Source organism: Juglans regia, chromosome 8 (genome assembly GCF_001411555.2).
Source record: "Juglans regia cultivar Chandler chromosome 8, Walnut 2.0, whole genome shotgun sequence".
In the NCBI taxonomy this organism is placed as follows: Eukaryota; Viridiplantae; Streptophyta; class Magnoliopsida; order Fagales; family Juglandaceae; genus Juglans; species Juglans regia.
This window is the reverse complement of record NC_049908.1, coordinates 23011291-23026816: the sequence shown is the minus strand read 5'-3', so window position 1 is coordinate 23026816 and position 15526 is coordinate 23011291. Positions and strand designations below refer to the sequence as shown.

The 15526-nt window shown below is 37.2% G+C and overlaps 1 protein-coding gene and 1 long non-coding RNA gene across 2 annotated transcripts; one reads left to right on the top strand and one right to left on the bottom strand.

Annotated features, from left to right (window-relative positions):
• Positions 1-3883: 3883 nt before the first annotated feature.
• On the top strand, positions 3884-9895 carry LOC108984035 (rust resistance kinase Lr10-like). The gene is made up of 6 exons (XM_035692921.1): positions 3884-4126; positions 4428-4481; positions 7140-7169; positions 8132-8218; positions 8378-8410; positions 8630-9895. Exons 1-6 carry the CDS (start codon positions 3985-3987, stop codon positions 9721-9723), a joined length of 1440 nt encoding a protein of 479 aa, XP_035548814.1. The 5' UTR covers positions 3884-3984; the 3' UTR covers positions 9724-9895.
• LOC118349237 lies at positions 5340-6470 on the bottom strand. Its single transcript, XR_004802188.1, has 2 exons — positions 6364-6470; positions 5340-6269 (listed from the first exon to the last, which is right to left on the bottom strand). It is a non-coding gene; the product is annotated as an uncharacterized LOC118349237 (long non-coding RNA).
• Positions 9896-15526: the final 5631 nt, after the last annotated feature.

Below are 15526 nucleotides of genomic sequence, written 5' to 3'. Positions count from 1 at the left end.
CATTTGTTCTTTAGGGCTTTCTTTCCTTCAGGAAGTTTCACCAACTCATAGGTCTGATTTTTCTGCAAAGAACTCATCTCTTCTTGCATTGCCTGCACCCATAGGCTTCTATCAGCATGAGTTTGAACTTCCTGGAAACTCTCTGGCTCCCCCTCATCAGTAAGCAGAATATAGTCTGATTCCGGATATCTCCTCGACGGAATCAGTAGGCGGCCTCTTGCCGATCTTCTTGGTTCATCAACCAAAGGAGGTTCGTCACCATCTAACCCTTGTGGTGGTACACCAGCTGCTGGTGGAGAGGATTCTTGCTCCCCCTGCTCGACACCCTGAGCTTCTTCTTCTGCTTCTGGATCTCGATCCTGCATTTCCTCATTATCTGTGGCGGACTGTAATGGTGCAGGATTTGGAGTATCGGAACTAAGCTCTCTTGATGAAGCTTCAGTTCCTATGTTCTGGTTTTCATAGAACACAACGTCCCTACTTCTGACAATTTTCTTTGTCACTGGATCCCATAACTTGTATCCGAATTCTTCATCTCCATATCCAACAAAGATACATGGAGTTGACTTGACATCGAGCTTCTGTCTCAGCTCCTTGGATACGTGTGCAAAGGCTTTGCACCCAAACACTCTCAGGTGAGAGTAAGAGACATCTTTTCCAGACCAAACCTTCTCAGGAATTTCAAATTCCAGTGGTGCAGAAGGTGATCTGTTGATCAGGTAACAGGCAGCTAGAACAGCTTCACCCCAGAATGGCTTTGGTAACTTGGCCATACTGAGCATGCATCTTGTTCTTTCAATGATGGTCCGGTTCATTCTTTCGGCTACACCATTGTGCTGAGGGGTATATGGGACCGTCTTCTCATGTCGAATACCGCGATCAGCGCAGTATGCAGCGAACCTTTTGGAGACATATTCTCCTCCGTTGTCCGTTCGCAGGCACTTCAACTTCTTTCCCGTCTCTCTTTCCACTAGGGTGTGGAAATTCTTGAAGTGCTCGAAGACCTGATCCTTTGACTTCAAAACATATACCCAGACCTTTCGTGAAGCATCATCAATGAATGTCACGAAATATCTGTTACCTCCCAATGACTCTTCTTCCATGGGACCACATACATCAGAGTGTACCAGACTCAACAACTCTGATCTTCTCTTCGTAGAGGATTTAAACGAGACTCTACATTGTTTGCCAAACAAACAGTACTCACAAGGGTTTAACGCTGTTCCTTTGGCAATTTTGATAAGTGCCTTCTTTGCAAGCGTATCTAACCCTTTCTCACCCATGTGTCCGAGTCTCTTGTGCCACAGATTCGGTGATGCCTCGTCTTCCACTGCATTGAGGCTATCAGAACCGATCTTCACATGGGTCTTGTACAACGTACCGCAAATATGTCCTCGGGCGACAACCATGGCACCTTGTGACAGCTTCCAAGTGCCTTTGCTGAAGTAGCTGTCATAGCCCTGTCGATCAAGGGCTGTCCCGGAAATCAGGTTGAGCCGAAGGTCAGGAATGTGTCGAACATCTTTCAACACCATGGTGCAACCAACGTTGGTTTTTATCTGCACTTCGCCAACACCCACGATCTTCGAGGAACTGGCATTCCCCATCCTTACCGTACCAAAGTCTCCTGCTTTGTACGTAGTGAAAAATTCACTGTGGGAAGTGGCGTGGTATGATGCTGCTGTGTCTACCACCCACTCAACATCATGGCTTGCAACGTGCAGACACGTCTCGTCACTGGTGGAGAGTATTGCCACATCTCCAGAAAGAGTGACAAGGGTTTCACCATCTTCTTTCTTCAGCTTACTGCTTTGACCTTGCTCCCTTAAAAACTTGCGGCAGTGTTTCCTCATGTGGCCTTCTTTGCCACAATGGTAACATTTTATGTTACCCGTCTGCTGGTTCCTGCTACTGCTGGACCTTCCACGTGGTTGAGGCTTCCCTCTGTTTCTGCCTCCACTTCTCCCTCTATCATTACCTTGAGGCCTTTCTCTACTCTCGGTGACAAGGGCATGAGTTTGATTCATGCTTGTCTCTTTTCGTCTGGCCTCCTCATTAAACAGGGCATCCTTAACCATCGTCATGGTAAGTTTGCCATCTGGAGTAGAGTTACTTAGGGAGACCACCAGCGTCTCCCAACTGTCTGGTAATGAACTGAGAAGTAGCAGGGCTTGTTCTTCATCGCCAAGATTCAGGTTGACGGACCCGAGCTGGTTAACTAGGTTTTGAAACTCGCTAGTATGCTCGGCAACAGAGGTATCGCTTTTCAACTTCAAGTTAACAAGCCGTCTCATCAAGAGGGCCTTGTTTCGAGCAGTTTTAGCCTGATACATATCCTCTAACTTTTTCCAGAGGTTATATGCATCCGTCTCCTGGGCCACGTGGTGAAAAACACTATGGTCAATCCATTGCCTGATCTGACCAATAGTCTTCTTGTGCATCTTTCTCCACACTTGATCCGTAACTTCATCTGGCTTCTTCCCTTCATCTTCCAAAGGGTCAAACAGATCTTTACAGTTCAAGAGATCCTCCATTCGAGGTCTCCAAAGACTGTAGTTTGAGGCAGTCAGCTTTATCATGGCGCCTGATGCTGAATCCTCCATGGATTTAGACTGTTCTAAATACAAAATACAAGTACAGGATCTTTGAGGTGGAATATCACAAAACGGACAGCACCGTTGTGTCCGGAACGTCTGATTTTGTTGGAAACGAGTCTTGTTTCGTCAAAATCGGACTCAGATAGCACAAGGAATGAGCAAAAGAACCAAAACAGGAACTCTGTCGCGCGTGCAGTGCGTGGCGCGACAAACAGCGCGTAGGCGCGTGTACCTCACGCGCTGAAACTCCTCTGGTGCGCGTGGAACGCGTAGGCGCGTGTAACTCACGCGCTTTATGGAGTCAGGGGCACGTCAGGCGCGTGAACTTCACGCGCAATGGCTTCTCTGGAGCGCGTGTGGCGCGTGTATGAGCGTGGGACTCACGCGCTAGAGACTCTACTTGGCGCGTGGGACGCGTGTCGAGAGTGGGTCTCACTCTCCGATCTTCAGACGGCGCGTGGGAGCGCGTGCGGCCTCCGTTTGGCCTCTGGTTTCCACCGCTTTTCTTGTCTGGATGAGACGAACACAGTGGTATGCTCAAATTTGAAAACTGAGCTACACACTAAAACCGAGTTTTCTGTAAAAAACTTCTTCCAACAAACGCTCTGATACCACTTGTTGGGGAAATCAACACAGCGGAAGGGATAAAAGCGGTAATAAAAGAGTACACTCATGCACTCAGTGACACCAAGAATTTAACGTGGTTCGGAAACTGCCTACATCCACAGAAAAGAGCTTCACTAATAAATAGTGGCACACAAGAAAATATTACAGAGGAGGAGGATCACACTCTACTCAACTCAACTCTCTTCTTTTCTCTCAGAGCTCTCTCGGCTCTCTCTCTTTTCTTTTCTTCTTTTTGGGTGTCTGAGACTCGCCAGAAGCCTCAATTTATAGATGCATTGTTTTACGTATGAATGCATTTATTGTTGCATTCAATGGACAGTTGAGAGTTGGGCGTTAGGGGTTAAGCAGCAAGCAGTCATTGTTGACTGCTTGCTTGGGCAGGGATTTCAACAAATACTACGTAAGCCAAATCAATTACAACAACTACACAATCCGAATTGTAGACTCAGGTATTCAGGAAGATAATTACTCCTTCATCCCTCGTTATTTTCTAAACAATTTTAATTTCAGTTGGAATTGGTCGGACTGGAATTCATATCCAACATATGGGAATTGTGGTAACAATTTAAACATAAAAGAATTATCAGAAGTTGTGGCTATTGTGAACTGTAAAAAGCCAGTGACTTCGGCTTTCCCTTTCAATTTGAAAACGGCGAATTGTTCTTATATCAATAAGGGATATGGGTCTTCTTCCAACTCCTCTTTTTCTCAAGATTTCAAACGGTACTTATATATTATTGTTGGCTATGGAGCGAATGTGATGGATGTGGAGGAGTCATGCACGATAGAGCAAATGTCTCTGACATTGTGGCCAGGACAAATTTATGATGATCCTAATATTTCCTGTACAGACATCCGCAATGCATTCTCATATGGTTTTGAGCTTTCTTGGTACCAATGTGGTGAGTAATTAATAAATTTGAGATCAGAATTCGAATGAGATATTTATTATATATATGCTGATCGATATATCTCGTCATTTATTTGTTGTTCCAACTTGACTGAATTCTTGGATTTCCCACTCCAACTGATCATACATATATTGTATTTTCCTATTCTAATTAGCACTACCCGACACAATACCCATTTAAAAGGGGATAAATATGGGCTATTTTTGCAGCATTATAATGACCTGATTTTTAATTGAAGATTCCAAACGCTAATGTGATCCCATTTTTTCCTTCTTTTTTGTCTTTTTGTCAGAATATCATGGAAATCCTTGGGATACTTTCATACTAGAACAGGGCAGAAATGTAGGTGAGTTTTCAATCCCCATATATAAGATGTGTTTTTTTATTTTTTTTTAGAATTATGAACATCAATATTATATTTATTAATAAAACTCCATCAAAGGAGGGAAAGAACACAAGATATACATAGCAATATATTTCTTCCCTCTGTTCTTCATCAGCAATACTCTATACATAGCAACTAATAAACCCTTAAAACAAGCTGCTGTAAAAAAACTTTCTTGAATTTTCTTTGAATGAAGACACCACACATCCTTTGCTGCTATACACTCCCAAAGAACATGTATTGTACTTTCTTCTTCTTCTAAACACAGTGGACCGTTTGGTAACTCTATTATGTTCCTTTTAAAGAGATTTAAATTATTGGATAAGGCCTCTAAGTAAGCTCGCTATAGGAAAACTTTTGTAACATTTGGAATTTTTAATTTCTAGATTCTATTCTAAACAGCTTCCTTGCAATTTGAATTTGAAGACCGGCTTTTATCTCCATCCAATATCTGATCTTTTTGTAAATAATATGCACTTTTTACAGTAAAATTACCAATTGTTGATGAACACCTCCATATTATCTTATGTAGACTGATAGGTAGGTATTCTCTTTATAATAGCAGCTTCATCATAGGAAAATATTTCTTCAATTAAATCCACATTCGATCTCTAGTGTTTAGTATTTGAATCAATAATAGCACCCACTGATTCTTCTTCATTCAATAATATCTCCATAAGATGTTAAATGTATATTAATATATATATAGACTTTTTTTTTTTTTTTTGGGGGGGGGGGTGGTTTTAACACAAGGTACATACAACCTTATGTGTCAGTTTATGTTACAAAAGTGATTTTATACCATGATTTGTCAGTTTGTTTTTTTATGAGTTGACTTCTTTCTAGCTAACTCATGAATTTGCCAAGTTAATATGTAACTGATCTTTTATAAAAAGTTAATACAGACGTAGAATTCTCTAAAATTTGTTCTTTCCAAGCCCCTACAGACTAGCTAGAGCCCAGACCTGAGAAATATTGATGCGACTATACAACTAGTTGTTTATATTTATTGCGTAGAGTTTTTTTTAAAAACAAAAAAAAAAAAGACGGTATTCTAATTTTATTGAGATTATAATTTGTAACAGCCCTCCATAGACAGCTAGTAGCTTTAGTGCATTCATGCCTTTAAGCATCCCTCCATTCAATCACAATCCCAACTACATAGACTAAGGACACTAGTATTGAAGAAAACTAGCAAGAAACATCATTTTTTTTTTGTTTAAACATAGCAAAAAACAGCAAGGGTGAATCCCTTATAAACTAGAAAATTACAACATAAAAATCACTAGTTTTAATAAAATCCTTGGTTGCTTACTAAGACTATTAACTTAGGGAAAATATTAAAAATACCCATTCTCATCTCCATTAATTTAACACATAAAAAAAAGGCTTAAACATAACTAAGAACATAATTTAAACTCAAGAAAACACAAGGAAGGGATACATAAAAAATGCCTTACAAAGCACACGGCTGGGAGTAAAACAGAGCACAACATAAGAATATTATCCTTCCTCTATTCGGTTACCACCAACTAGAACAATCATGAGAGGAAAAAATTGAGAAATCAGTCTAGAAACTACCACACAACAATCGGCCAGCACAGAAATTCAAAAATCCCTAATACATGGCACGATTTCAACCCACACGAAATTTTGAGGATAAGAGCGTTACCTGGCTTAGCTTGCTTTCCAAGATGCAAAACTAAGCATCAAACAAGGAAATGGAAGAGGAATTTCGAAGGTTTTTGGCTGGAAAACAAGCAGAGAAATTTTCTTAGAAGCCCTAGTTTACAACCTATAAAACCGAAATCCCCCAATCAGAAACCGAAATCAAGGAGTTTACCTGCGTGATCTTCCTTCTCGAAGAGATTCTCGGCTGGATTACTCGTTGGAAGTGAAGAAATTGCTTAGAAAATGGTAGGGAGAGGCGCACGGAGATGAAGACCGAATGAAAAGGGGTTTTTCATAAGTTTGGATTCGCAAGTCATCTCAGCTCATCTCAGCTCATCTCAATTCATCTCAACTTATCTCACTACTATTCATTACTATTCAGCAACTTTAACTCACAAATCTCACTACTATTCACAACTCATCTCATTACTATTCACAATCCATCTCAAGTCATCTCAATAACACCAAATTACAAGTATATCCTTCTTCCCCTTCTTTTTTTACATTTCATTTAAACATAAAAAATTTACACGTTAAAATACATAGAAAACAAATTAATTTAAATTAATTAATAACATAAATTTTTCATAGTAGGACTTGAGTATGACATAATTTGATAAATAAAGGTACCAATGATCCGATTATCAAGTTTAATAGTTTATGCTGCGAACTAAAAAAAATTGATGTTTTGATGGTTTCAAAATGTAAATTGGTATTCAAATACATGTTTTGTAATGCACGTGCGAATAATAATGTCACATACATGTTTGGAAAGGAGCATTAATATTAAATTGTAGATTAATAGAGATATTTTAGAGTTCATGTATATTTGAATTAGAATGTTTTTATGAGGAGAAAACTATTATATATTTCAAATTATTTAAATCATTTTCTATATTATAAATTAACAGATCACCTACCTTTATTTCTTTTCTCCATGTGTCGCAGCCAAGTATACTGGATTGTTATGGCTCAACGGTAAGAATTTGTATCTGTCTGATCAGCTATTTGTCTTCTTTCAACTTTAAACCGTTCATTCCTTAAGCAATGAAACATGAAAATGGTTTAAACTTGGAGATAAGATCAGATATATTAATTACAATACGAGAAGTAGAATTGCTAAAAAAATAAATAAATACTAACAAAAGTAAAATTCATGAATTTAAATTCTAACTCTATATTTTACCTAATAAATTAAATATTTCACGTACTAGATCCATTTATTAAGGGAGATCCATTTCTAAGAACTCTGAATTGAAGTAATAATATTATTGAATCATTAGAACTACTTCCATATTTCTTTTTTAGCTTCTAGTCACATAATTTTTTTGAATCCATATGACTTCTTTTCTTCCATTTCTTTCTTTTTTCAAAACCATTCCAATTTTTAGTTTTTTTTTTTTCTTGATTGAATCTATTTATTCATTCAATATTCACTTTATTCATTGAATAAATATTTCATTCACATTTACAAACGAAAGGGAAGGACTTCTATTGGAATCCCTATCTAAATTCACAGTATTAGATATTAGATTAATTAGATATATTTTGACTTCATATATCTAATTAATATCTAATATCACATATACATGTGTTTCTTTCATAACGTAAATCAACTATTCATATCTTACATTCAATCGGATTCTAGATTGTTAAGATAAATATAAATAATTAAATCTACATCTTCTCGTAATACTATAAACAAATATATTAGAGATAAAAATATTAATGGCCGTAATCATGTTTGTTACTTACAAATCCAAAATATATTAATAAACTTATTGATGTCCGGCGTTGGACGAGCTTGTACCATCGATCGTATTTTGTCATGATATTTAGCTAATTCGACATGATCACCATCAGTCTTACTTTTGATATTGAATTCAGATGCTGACGTGAAACCCTTTTTTTTTTTTCTTTTTTTTTGTCAAACCATGCAGACCGATTAACCAAACTACGAGTCAGTACTACTGAAGAATATTATGTATGGACTACTTCTAATGGGTTTCAATATATCTACTATCGCAGTACGTACTTGCTTACTTGCTCAAACTGTTGGATTAATATTATACCTCTTTTAGATCTCACTAACGATGATCCATTCTATGCATCATACACATTAATTCTTTTACTTCAATTCTTAGCTAGCTTTTAATGGAGATTATTATTTTTTTTATCATTAACAGATTTGGCAACTTTATTAATTGAATTACTGCTCGGTAAGAATCTGTACTATCTCTCTTTTTATCTTTCTTAATTGTTTTAGTAAATTAATCATTCTTTAAACTACTCAACAAGAAATAGTTATAAATCATTATTAAATTAACATTAAAAATAAACACTGTGCCAAATCACAAGAATTTTGAAAGGGAGTAATTAGTAGTGCAACAACATGATTGCTCACTTTCTTATAATTATTTTTGCGATTTCATTTCCAGAATGGCGTTTGTCAATCAGTGTATTAGGTGCTCCATTTGTGATTGCTTTTTTTATATATAAATGGCGAAGGAGGCACTTGTCCATGTATGATGAAGTTGAAGAATTTCTACAAAGCCAAAATAACTTCATGCCAATAAGGTACTCTTTCTCAGAAATTAAGAAAATGACCAAAGGTTTTAGGGAAAGATTGGGTGAAGGAGGATTTGGCACAGTATTTAAAGGAACACTTCGAAGTGGACGTCTTGTAGCAGTAAAGATGTTAAGCCAATCCAAAGCAAATGGGCAAGATTTTATCAATGAAGTAGCAACCATTGGAAGGATCCATCATGCGAATATAGTGGAACTCATTGGTTTTTGTGTTCAGGGTTCAAAGTGTGCCATAATATATGAGTTCATGCTCAACGGATCTCTAAACAAACACATTTTTTCAGCAGAGGCAAATATCCTCAACTACGAGAAAACATATGATATTGCTTTAGGAGTGGCTTGCGGGATTGAGTATTTACATCAAGGATGTGACATGCAAATTTTACATTTTGACATTAAGCCACACAACATTCTTCTTGATGAGAATTTGAAACCTAAAGTTTCGGATTTTGGCTTAGCAAAATTGTACCCGGTGGAAGATAGTATTGTTCCTTTGACTCGTGCAAGAGGAACGCTTGGATACATGGCTCCTGAAATGCTTTATAAAAATATTGGAGGCGTTTCATACAAAGCTGATGTCTATAGCTTTGGAATGTTGTTGATGGAAATGGTGAGCAGAAGAAAGAACTTGCATGCATCTACAGAACATTTAAGCCAAATTTACTTCCCCACTTGGATATATGATCAATTCCATGATGGAAAGAATATTGAAATAGAAGATGCTACTGAAGATGAAAGGAAAATATGTAAGAAGATGTTGATAGTCGCATTATGGTGCATACAATTGAAGCCGAGTGATCGTCCATCAATGAACAAAGTCGTCAAAATGCTTGAAGGAGATGTTGAATGCTTACAAGTTCCTCTCAAGCCTCTCCAACCATCACTAAAGAGAGAGATAAATGGTGATAGAGATAATTCAAATCAAGCTTCATCGTCAATTCAATAAGTTGAACAAAGTCTTATTTAATTTGTATTGTTTATCTTTCTAAAAGTGAACTATCTCTTTCTATAGTTTTTTTTTTTTTAAGAGAAGACTTTGTACTAACCGAACTATGAAAGTTTTGCTTCAAGCCCATGAAAAAAGAGAAGATCGACAATATAAAGTCATAATTAATCTTTCTACGCTTGTCATAGTATACTACGCAGTGCCCTAAAAATAAGTATCAATCTAAATATATTTTGATGCTACTCATCCATGTATTAATTTTTTACACATCTCTCTCTATTATTTCTTTTTCTCAATTCTTTCATCTATATATTTTTATTATTTTCTCTCTACTTCTTTTCATTTACTTAATTTTTAAATTAAATATATAAAAAATTTAGATGAGTTGTTGAATCATGAATAAATAGTTAGTTAAAATAGGAAAAGTAAGATGTAATGAGTTTTTGAGATAAAAAATATATATAGATTATCCATGGGAAGTGCTCTCACAACATGTAATAGCGAGTCATGTTTGATATAAGTACAAACAATAATTAATATGCACAGACGAGAATGTCACGTCGATATAAGTATAGTTAGCATTGCCCTATATACTAGGGCAATAGGAGTAGTTTAGAAAATAACACGTAATTAATGCTAGTAGCCTACTTTAGTGCCTCAAATTTTAACCGTCTATATAAAAGTGCCCCAAAATTAATACAAGTTCACCAACAATAATCAGCATTCTAAACTAACGTCTATATCAGGTATGTTGGATTAGGCCTGCAACCCGACCAGAGACAACCGGGTTTGCACCCGATCCAACCTGAATGGGACCAACCAAGGTGCCAACCTAAATCGAACCAGCCCGAACAAACCAAAGTCGGGTCGAGCCCGTGTGACCCGACCTTCCCCAGAGCGAGCAACAAAAAAAAAAATCTACGTTTTGCACATCCACATCGCTTTACAAAATATTTCTATCATTTATATCTCAGATCTGATCACAATATCAAATTATCAAGCCCAGATCCTCAATCGAAGAAAACATCCCAAAAAATAAAAAATGAAAAGTGCAGCCTTACAGAAGAGTTGCAGTTCTCCTCGTCGGCAATCTTCTTTATGAACATGATGCATTTGGCAATGGCTTCACTAAAGAAAGAAAAAATACGGGTAAAAAGTCAATAGAAGGTATTTGGGTTGAAATATTTTAGTTCAAATAGCTAAAATTAATAAACTCTCTCATCTGATGAAAGTGGAATCCATCCCAAAGTTCCCTTGAAATTGTTTCAAAGGATAGTCCTTTATGGTTTACATTTCATCCCGATCTTTGAAAAAAAATAATAACAAAACTCAAATGCAAGGCAGCAAGAGTTTATAATATGAAAATCACATGAAATCGACACCTCGTAAATCTAAGTCTAAGAAAGTAGCAAAAGTCTTTCTAGTTGGACATGGGGGTGTAGCAAAAGCAGCTGAAACACCGAGCGTCTTCTTCTTACTTTACCGACGGGAGAAAAATAAAAGAGAAAACGAAAAACAGAGAGAGAGAGAGAGAGGAAAAATACGAGAACCCATTTCAACGCTTTCTTGCTACTAGGAGAAAAGTCCATCCCAACCCCAACTCTCCGATCACACTCCATCTTCGATCTCGACCAGTGCTTGTTCGAAAGACACAGCCCGCAACTTAAAAGGCCAAGAAAGAAGTAGTGGCAGCTAGGGTTTGAGTCTAAGAAATTCAGAATTGAAGTCTGAAGCTAGGTCGATATTTATATTTGGACGGGTTGAGGGCAACATAAAAAAACCCATTAATAGTCGGGTCTCCAACCGATAACATAACAACCCGCTAAAATTCGGGTCGGGTTGGGTCACCTTAAGCGGATCATTCGGTTTTACGGGTCATCTGCACAGCCCTATGTTGGATAAGACACATTTATGAAATAACTTTCCGTTACTTTATTTACTGTAGCACCAAATATTTAGGATCCGTTTAGGGTTGCAGTAGGGGTCTTAAAAATACTTAAGTAGCCTTACAAGCTTTGTAATGGAAAAATCAAGTTGTTTGAGTATTATATATTAATGAACTTTTAATTTCAAATAAGCTAAAAAATACGTTTAATATCAAACGTACATTTTCGAATAACAAGGAATGTAATTTGAATTTAAAAAAAAAACTATCAATAAATGAAAATACCCATATAACTTTAAGATGATTATATCTTTTAAACTTTCAAGGATATAGTAATAATTTTTAAAAATTCAAATAATATCATTTTTACCTTAGAAAGCATTCTTTTAATTTGTTTCCAAACAAACATAACTTGTTTGAAAGTGTTTTAAACATATAGTTACCAAACAGTAAATAACTTTTTAATAGTAGAACTTTTTTTTTAAAATTAAAAAAAGAGCGAAGGTTATATGTCTAAGAGTGACCCTCTCCCGATTTTATTAAATAAAACCCTCACTTGTGGCGAAAGAATACCATAACAAACAACCAACCCATACCTAATTCATAACACCCTCATGTGCCCAAACAAAATTTCCCACAACCTAGACCCATACAACAAACAATTAGAAACGTAAATAAGGAAGTTCCCAACTATCCGTGCACAACAAACCTCTTAACACCCTACACCCTATATCTACTCCATAGAACATCACCCCATTATTATTGGCCCCTTGGTTAGCAAGATAATCCGCAACCATGTTTGCTTCCCTGAAAATATGACAAATACTACAATTCAATGCACTAAAAAGCCTGGAATGAAATTAAAATAGTAGAACTTATTATTTAAGTTAGAGTCTGCCTACGTACAATCCCCACGGGACTATCCATGCAAGACAAAACAAGGGAGTGAGCCTAAAAGCAAATACTTGGTGGGCAAAACAAAATCTCACTATCCAGTTGTCGTCCTTTCACTTCCCCCACACCCATTTTCCAGGCAACCAACCAAAAATTCAAAGAGAACATAAATAACACAATGATTCCACCAAAATCTTTACCTTGCTTGCTGAGGAAGGGGTTGATGCCGATTGCATAACCATAAACCAAGCAAAATAATTACTTACATATTTTTTTAGTTTCTTTTCTCCATGCGATTTTTATAAATCGATTGTGTAGCCATAAACCCAACCAATGCATAGAAACGGACTAGAAACCAAAAAAGGAACAACAAGTAAACCTAACAGAAGCAGTAACTACAAATAACAACAATAACGAAAATTGAAAAAAAAAACACAGAGCAATCAATACCAAACATCAACATATAAGCCAATAGATATACTGTGTAAGTAAAATAATTCTTCAAAAAATAGAAAAAATATGAGCAACCAGGTATGATCTGATAAATCAATTTCAAATAGAGAGAGAGATATGGGAAGGGGCCGACGTCGAGCTAAGGAAGGGGACCATGGCTTCAAGCTGAGGAAGGGAACGATCGTCTCGAGCTGACGAATGGTTCCGATAGATCTCGTACTGAAGAAGGAGGAAGGGAATGGACGTATGCCAAAACGATGCATTTTTTTGTTTAATGAAACAAATCGTTTCATCACATAAGGCGTGTGCGTGCAGTCGGGTACTGCAAACAGAATTTCTCTTTAAGTTATAAGTTATAAGCCCTAAGACTATAAGCTATATTTCTCACTACAATCACAAACATGCATTTAGACTAGAAAAGAAACATGGGTTAATATTAAACCAAATCATAGTTGTCATTCCCTTTTCAAGTATATTATTCTATAAGTTTTGTTACTCACCATCCCCACATATCACACTTATTTTTATTTTTTAAAATTTTTAACTTTTTTTATTCTTTCTAAACTAATTAAAATTTTCTATTCATCATCCATACATCACATATTTGATAAAACAAAAAACAAAAAATTATATATTATATTTGGTGCAAGAATAATGACTAATAGCCTTTCTGTAGAGCATGCCTAGACTTTTTATTGTAATTGCAATAAAGACGTAAAGATGAAAAAGAAAAAAGTTCTAGACCCTTCGCATGTCTATTCCGTTTCTTCTCTTTAATACTTGGTTGAGATGGTTTGTGAATAGTAGAATAAAAGTTGAATTATTTATTATATTTTGTGTGGGAATTTGAAAAAATTGTTTTGGGATTTGAAAAAGTTGTAATGATGAGTTGAGATGGGTTGAGGTGGGTTTTGAATACAAACCTCTCCTTACTTCCTAGTAATTTTTTTTCCGAATGCTTATTCAGATTTAATTTATTACCAAAATACCCATTATTCCCACCAAACGCATTAACGCACTCAGCTCAACTACTCCCTTAAGTTATCGATTCATGGTCCCCTCTCTCTCCTAGAAAGGTAGGGTGTTTGCTCTCTATTGTTCTTTTGAACGTAGAGGTTTTTTCTCTTGAACTGAGTTTGAAGAGTACATTCTGATTGGTAGCAAACTTCGTTACTGATATCCCATTCATGGCTGAAGAACTATCTAGCCTGTACGAGGGCCTATGTCTCATGGAGGAAGAGAAACAGGAAGTCCCCATTTCGTCTGAGGAAGTTTTGTTATCCATTGAAAAGAGTAAGAAGTGGTTGGCTGCTCTTGTTGTAGCAAAAAAAGAGGTAAACAGAGGAGCTTTTCGTTCGACTATGTGTAAGGTATTGGAAAGTGGAGGGCCAGGTTTCTTCCAAGGATCTTGGTATTCACAGATTTTTGGTTGAGTTTCAAAGTACCACGGAAAAGCTTCGAGTGTTATCAGGACGACCCTAGTCTTTTGACAAATCTCTAGTATGTTTGTTTGATTGTGAGGGATGTCTGGCTCCTAAGGATATTGCCTTCAACAAAGAACCATTCTGGCTATAGCTTCATGATTTGCCTTTTGCTGGCATGAATAAAACCAGGGGGAAAGGTTGGGTGCAGCTACGGGTACTGTTTTATCAGTGGATGTAGATGCTAGTGGAATGGCCTGGGGCAACTTCCTTAGAGTTAGAGTGCTTCTATACATCTCTCAACCCCTTACTCGTGGTCGATTTATTAACATGGGAGAGAAGCGCTTCTGGATTCCTTTCAAATATGAAAGGCTGGCTCTGTTCTGTTTCCATTGCGATGCCATTAAACATGCTGGTCCTTCATGCCCAAGTTCTCCTTTGGGTGGCAGATTACGTGAAGGAGCTACATCCCAGTATGGATCATGGTTAAGGGCTAGTTCACAGATGAGAAGCTCTCAAACTTTCAGCTGGAAGGGGGATGATTTCAAAATTTCAGGGGGGTTGGCGCCAAAACAAACATGAGGACAACAAGTACGGTGATGGTGGGATGGGTCAGAATGCTCCTGGAAACTCTACTACAGCTTTTGAGCAAACGGACATTGGGAGTTTTGACAACTTCCATCTAAGAGGACCTTTACATGGAAAGGGCAACAAGTACACTTCTAAAGGTCATTCTGACCTTCCTCTTCAAGCAAGCTCTGATAACCTCGAGACCACCCCCCACTTGACAGAAGTGCACTCAAAGAATCCTTTGTTTTCTAATGTGGTTTTGTCAAACCAATGCCCCTTCTTGGATCAAATTGACCTTGGTGCATCCAGTCTTATCAGAGATGGTCATCAGGTTAGCTACCCATCCCATAACTCCCTCATTAAAAACTTCATTTCTGGCAACTCTAAAGGAACTATGTGGAAGAGAAGGGCTAGAGGGTTGGGGCTTAAGGGCATGCATGGCCCCCTTGCTTTACCTATGTGTGATACAAATGAACTCAAGCAAAGGAAAAGGCCTGGTGGAGGGTGTCACGGGCCAATCATGACAAGAAAGAGAGCAAAGCAAGCTAAGTTGGCAGAGGCGGGTTTCCAGTCCTGCCAA

Excerpts from the sequence above, each read along its gene's own strand:
- LOC108984035 (XM_035692921.1), top strand. The coding sequence starts at position 3,985 with ATGGATGTGGAGGAGTCATGCACGATAGAGCAAATGTCTCTGACATTG. Across the intron at positions 4,482-7,139 it reads AGAACAGGGCAGAAATGTAG|CCAAGTATACTGGATTGTTA; the intron begins GTGAGTTTTCAA and ends CATGTGTCGCAG. Across the intron at positions 8,219-8,377 it reads TCAATATATCTACTATCGCA|ATTTGGCAACTTTATTAATT; the intron begins GTACGTACTTGC and ends TATCATTAACAG.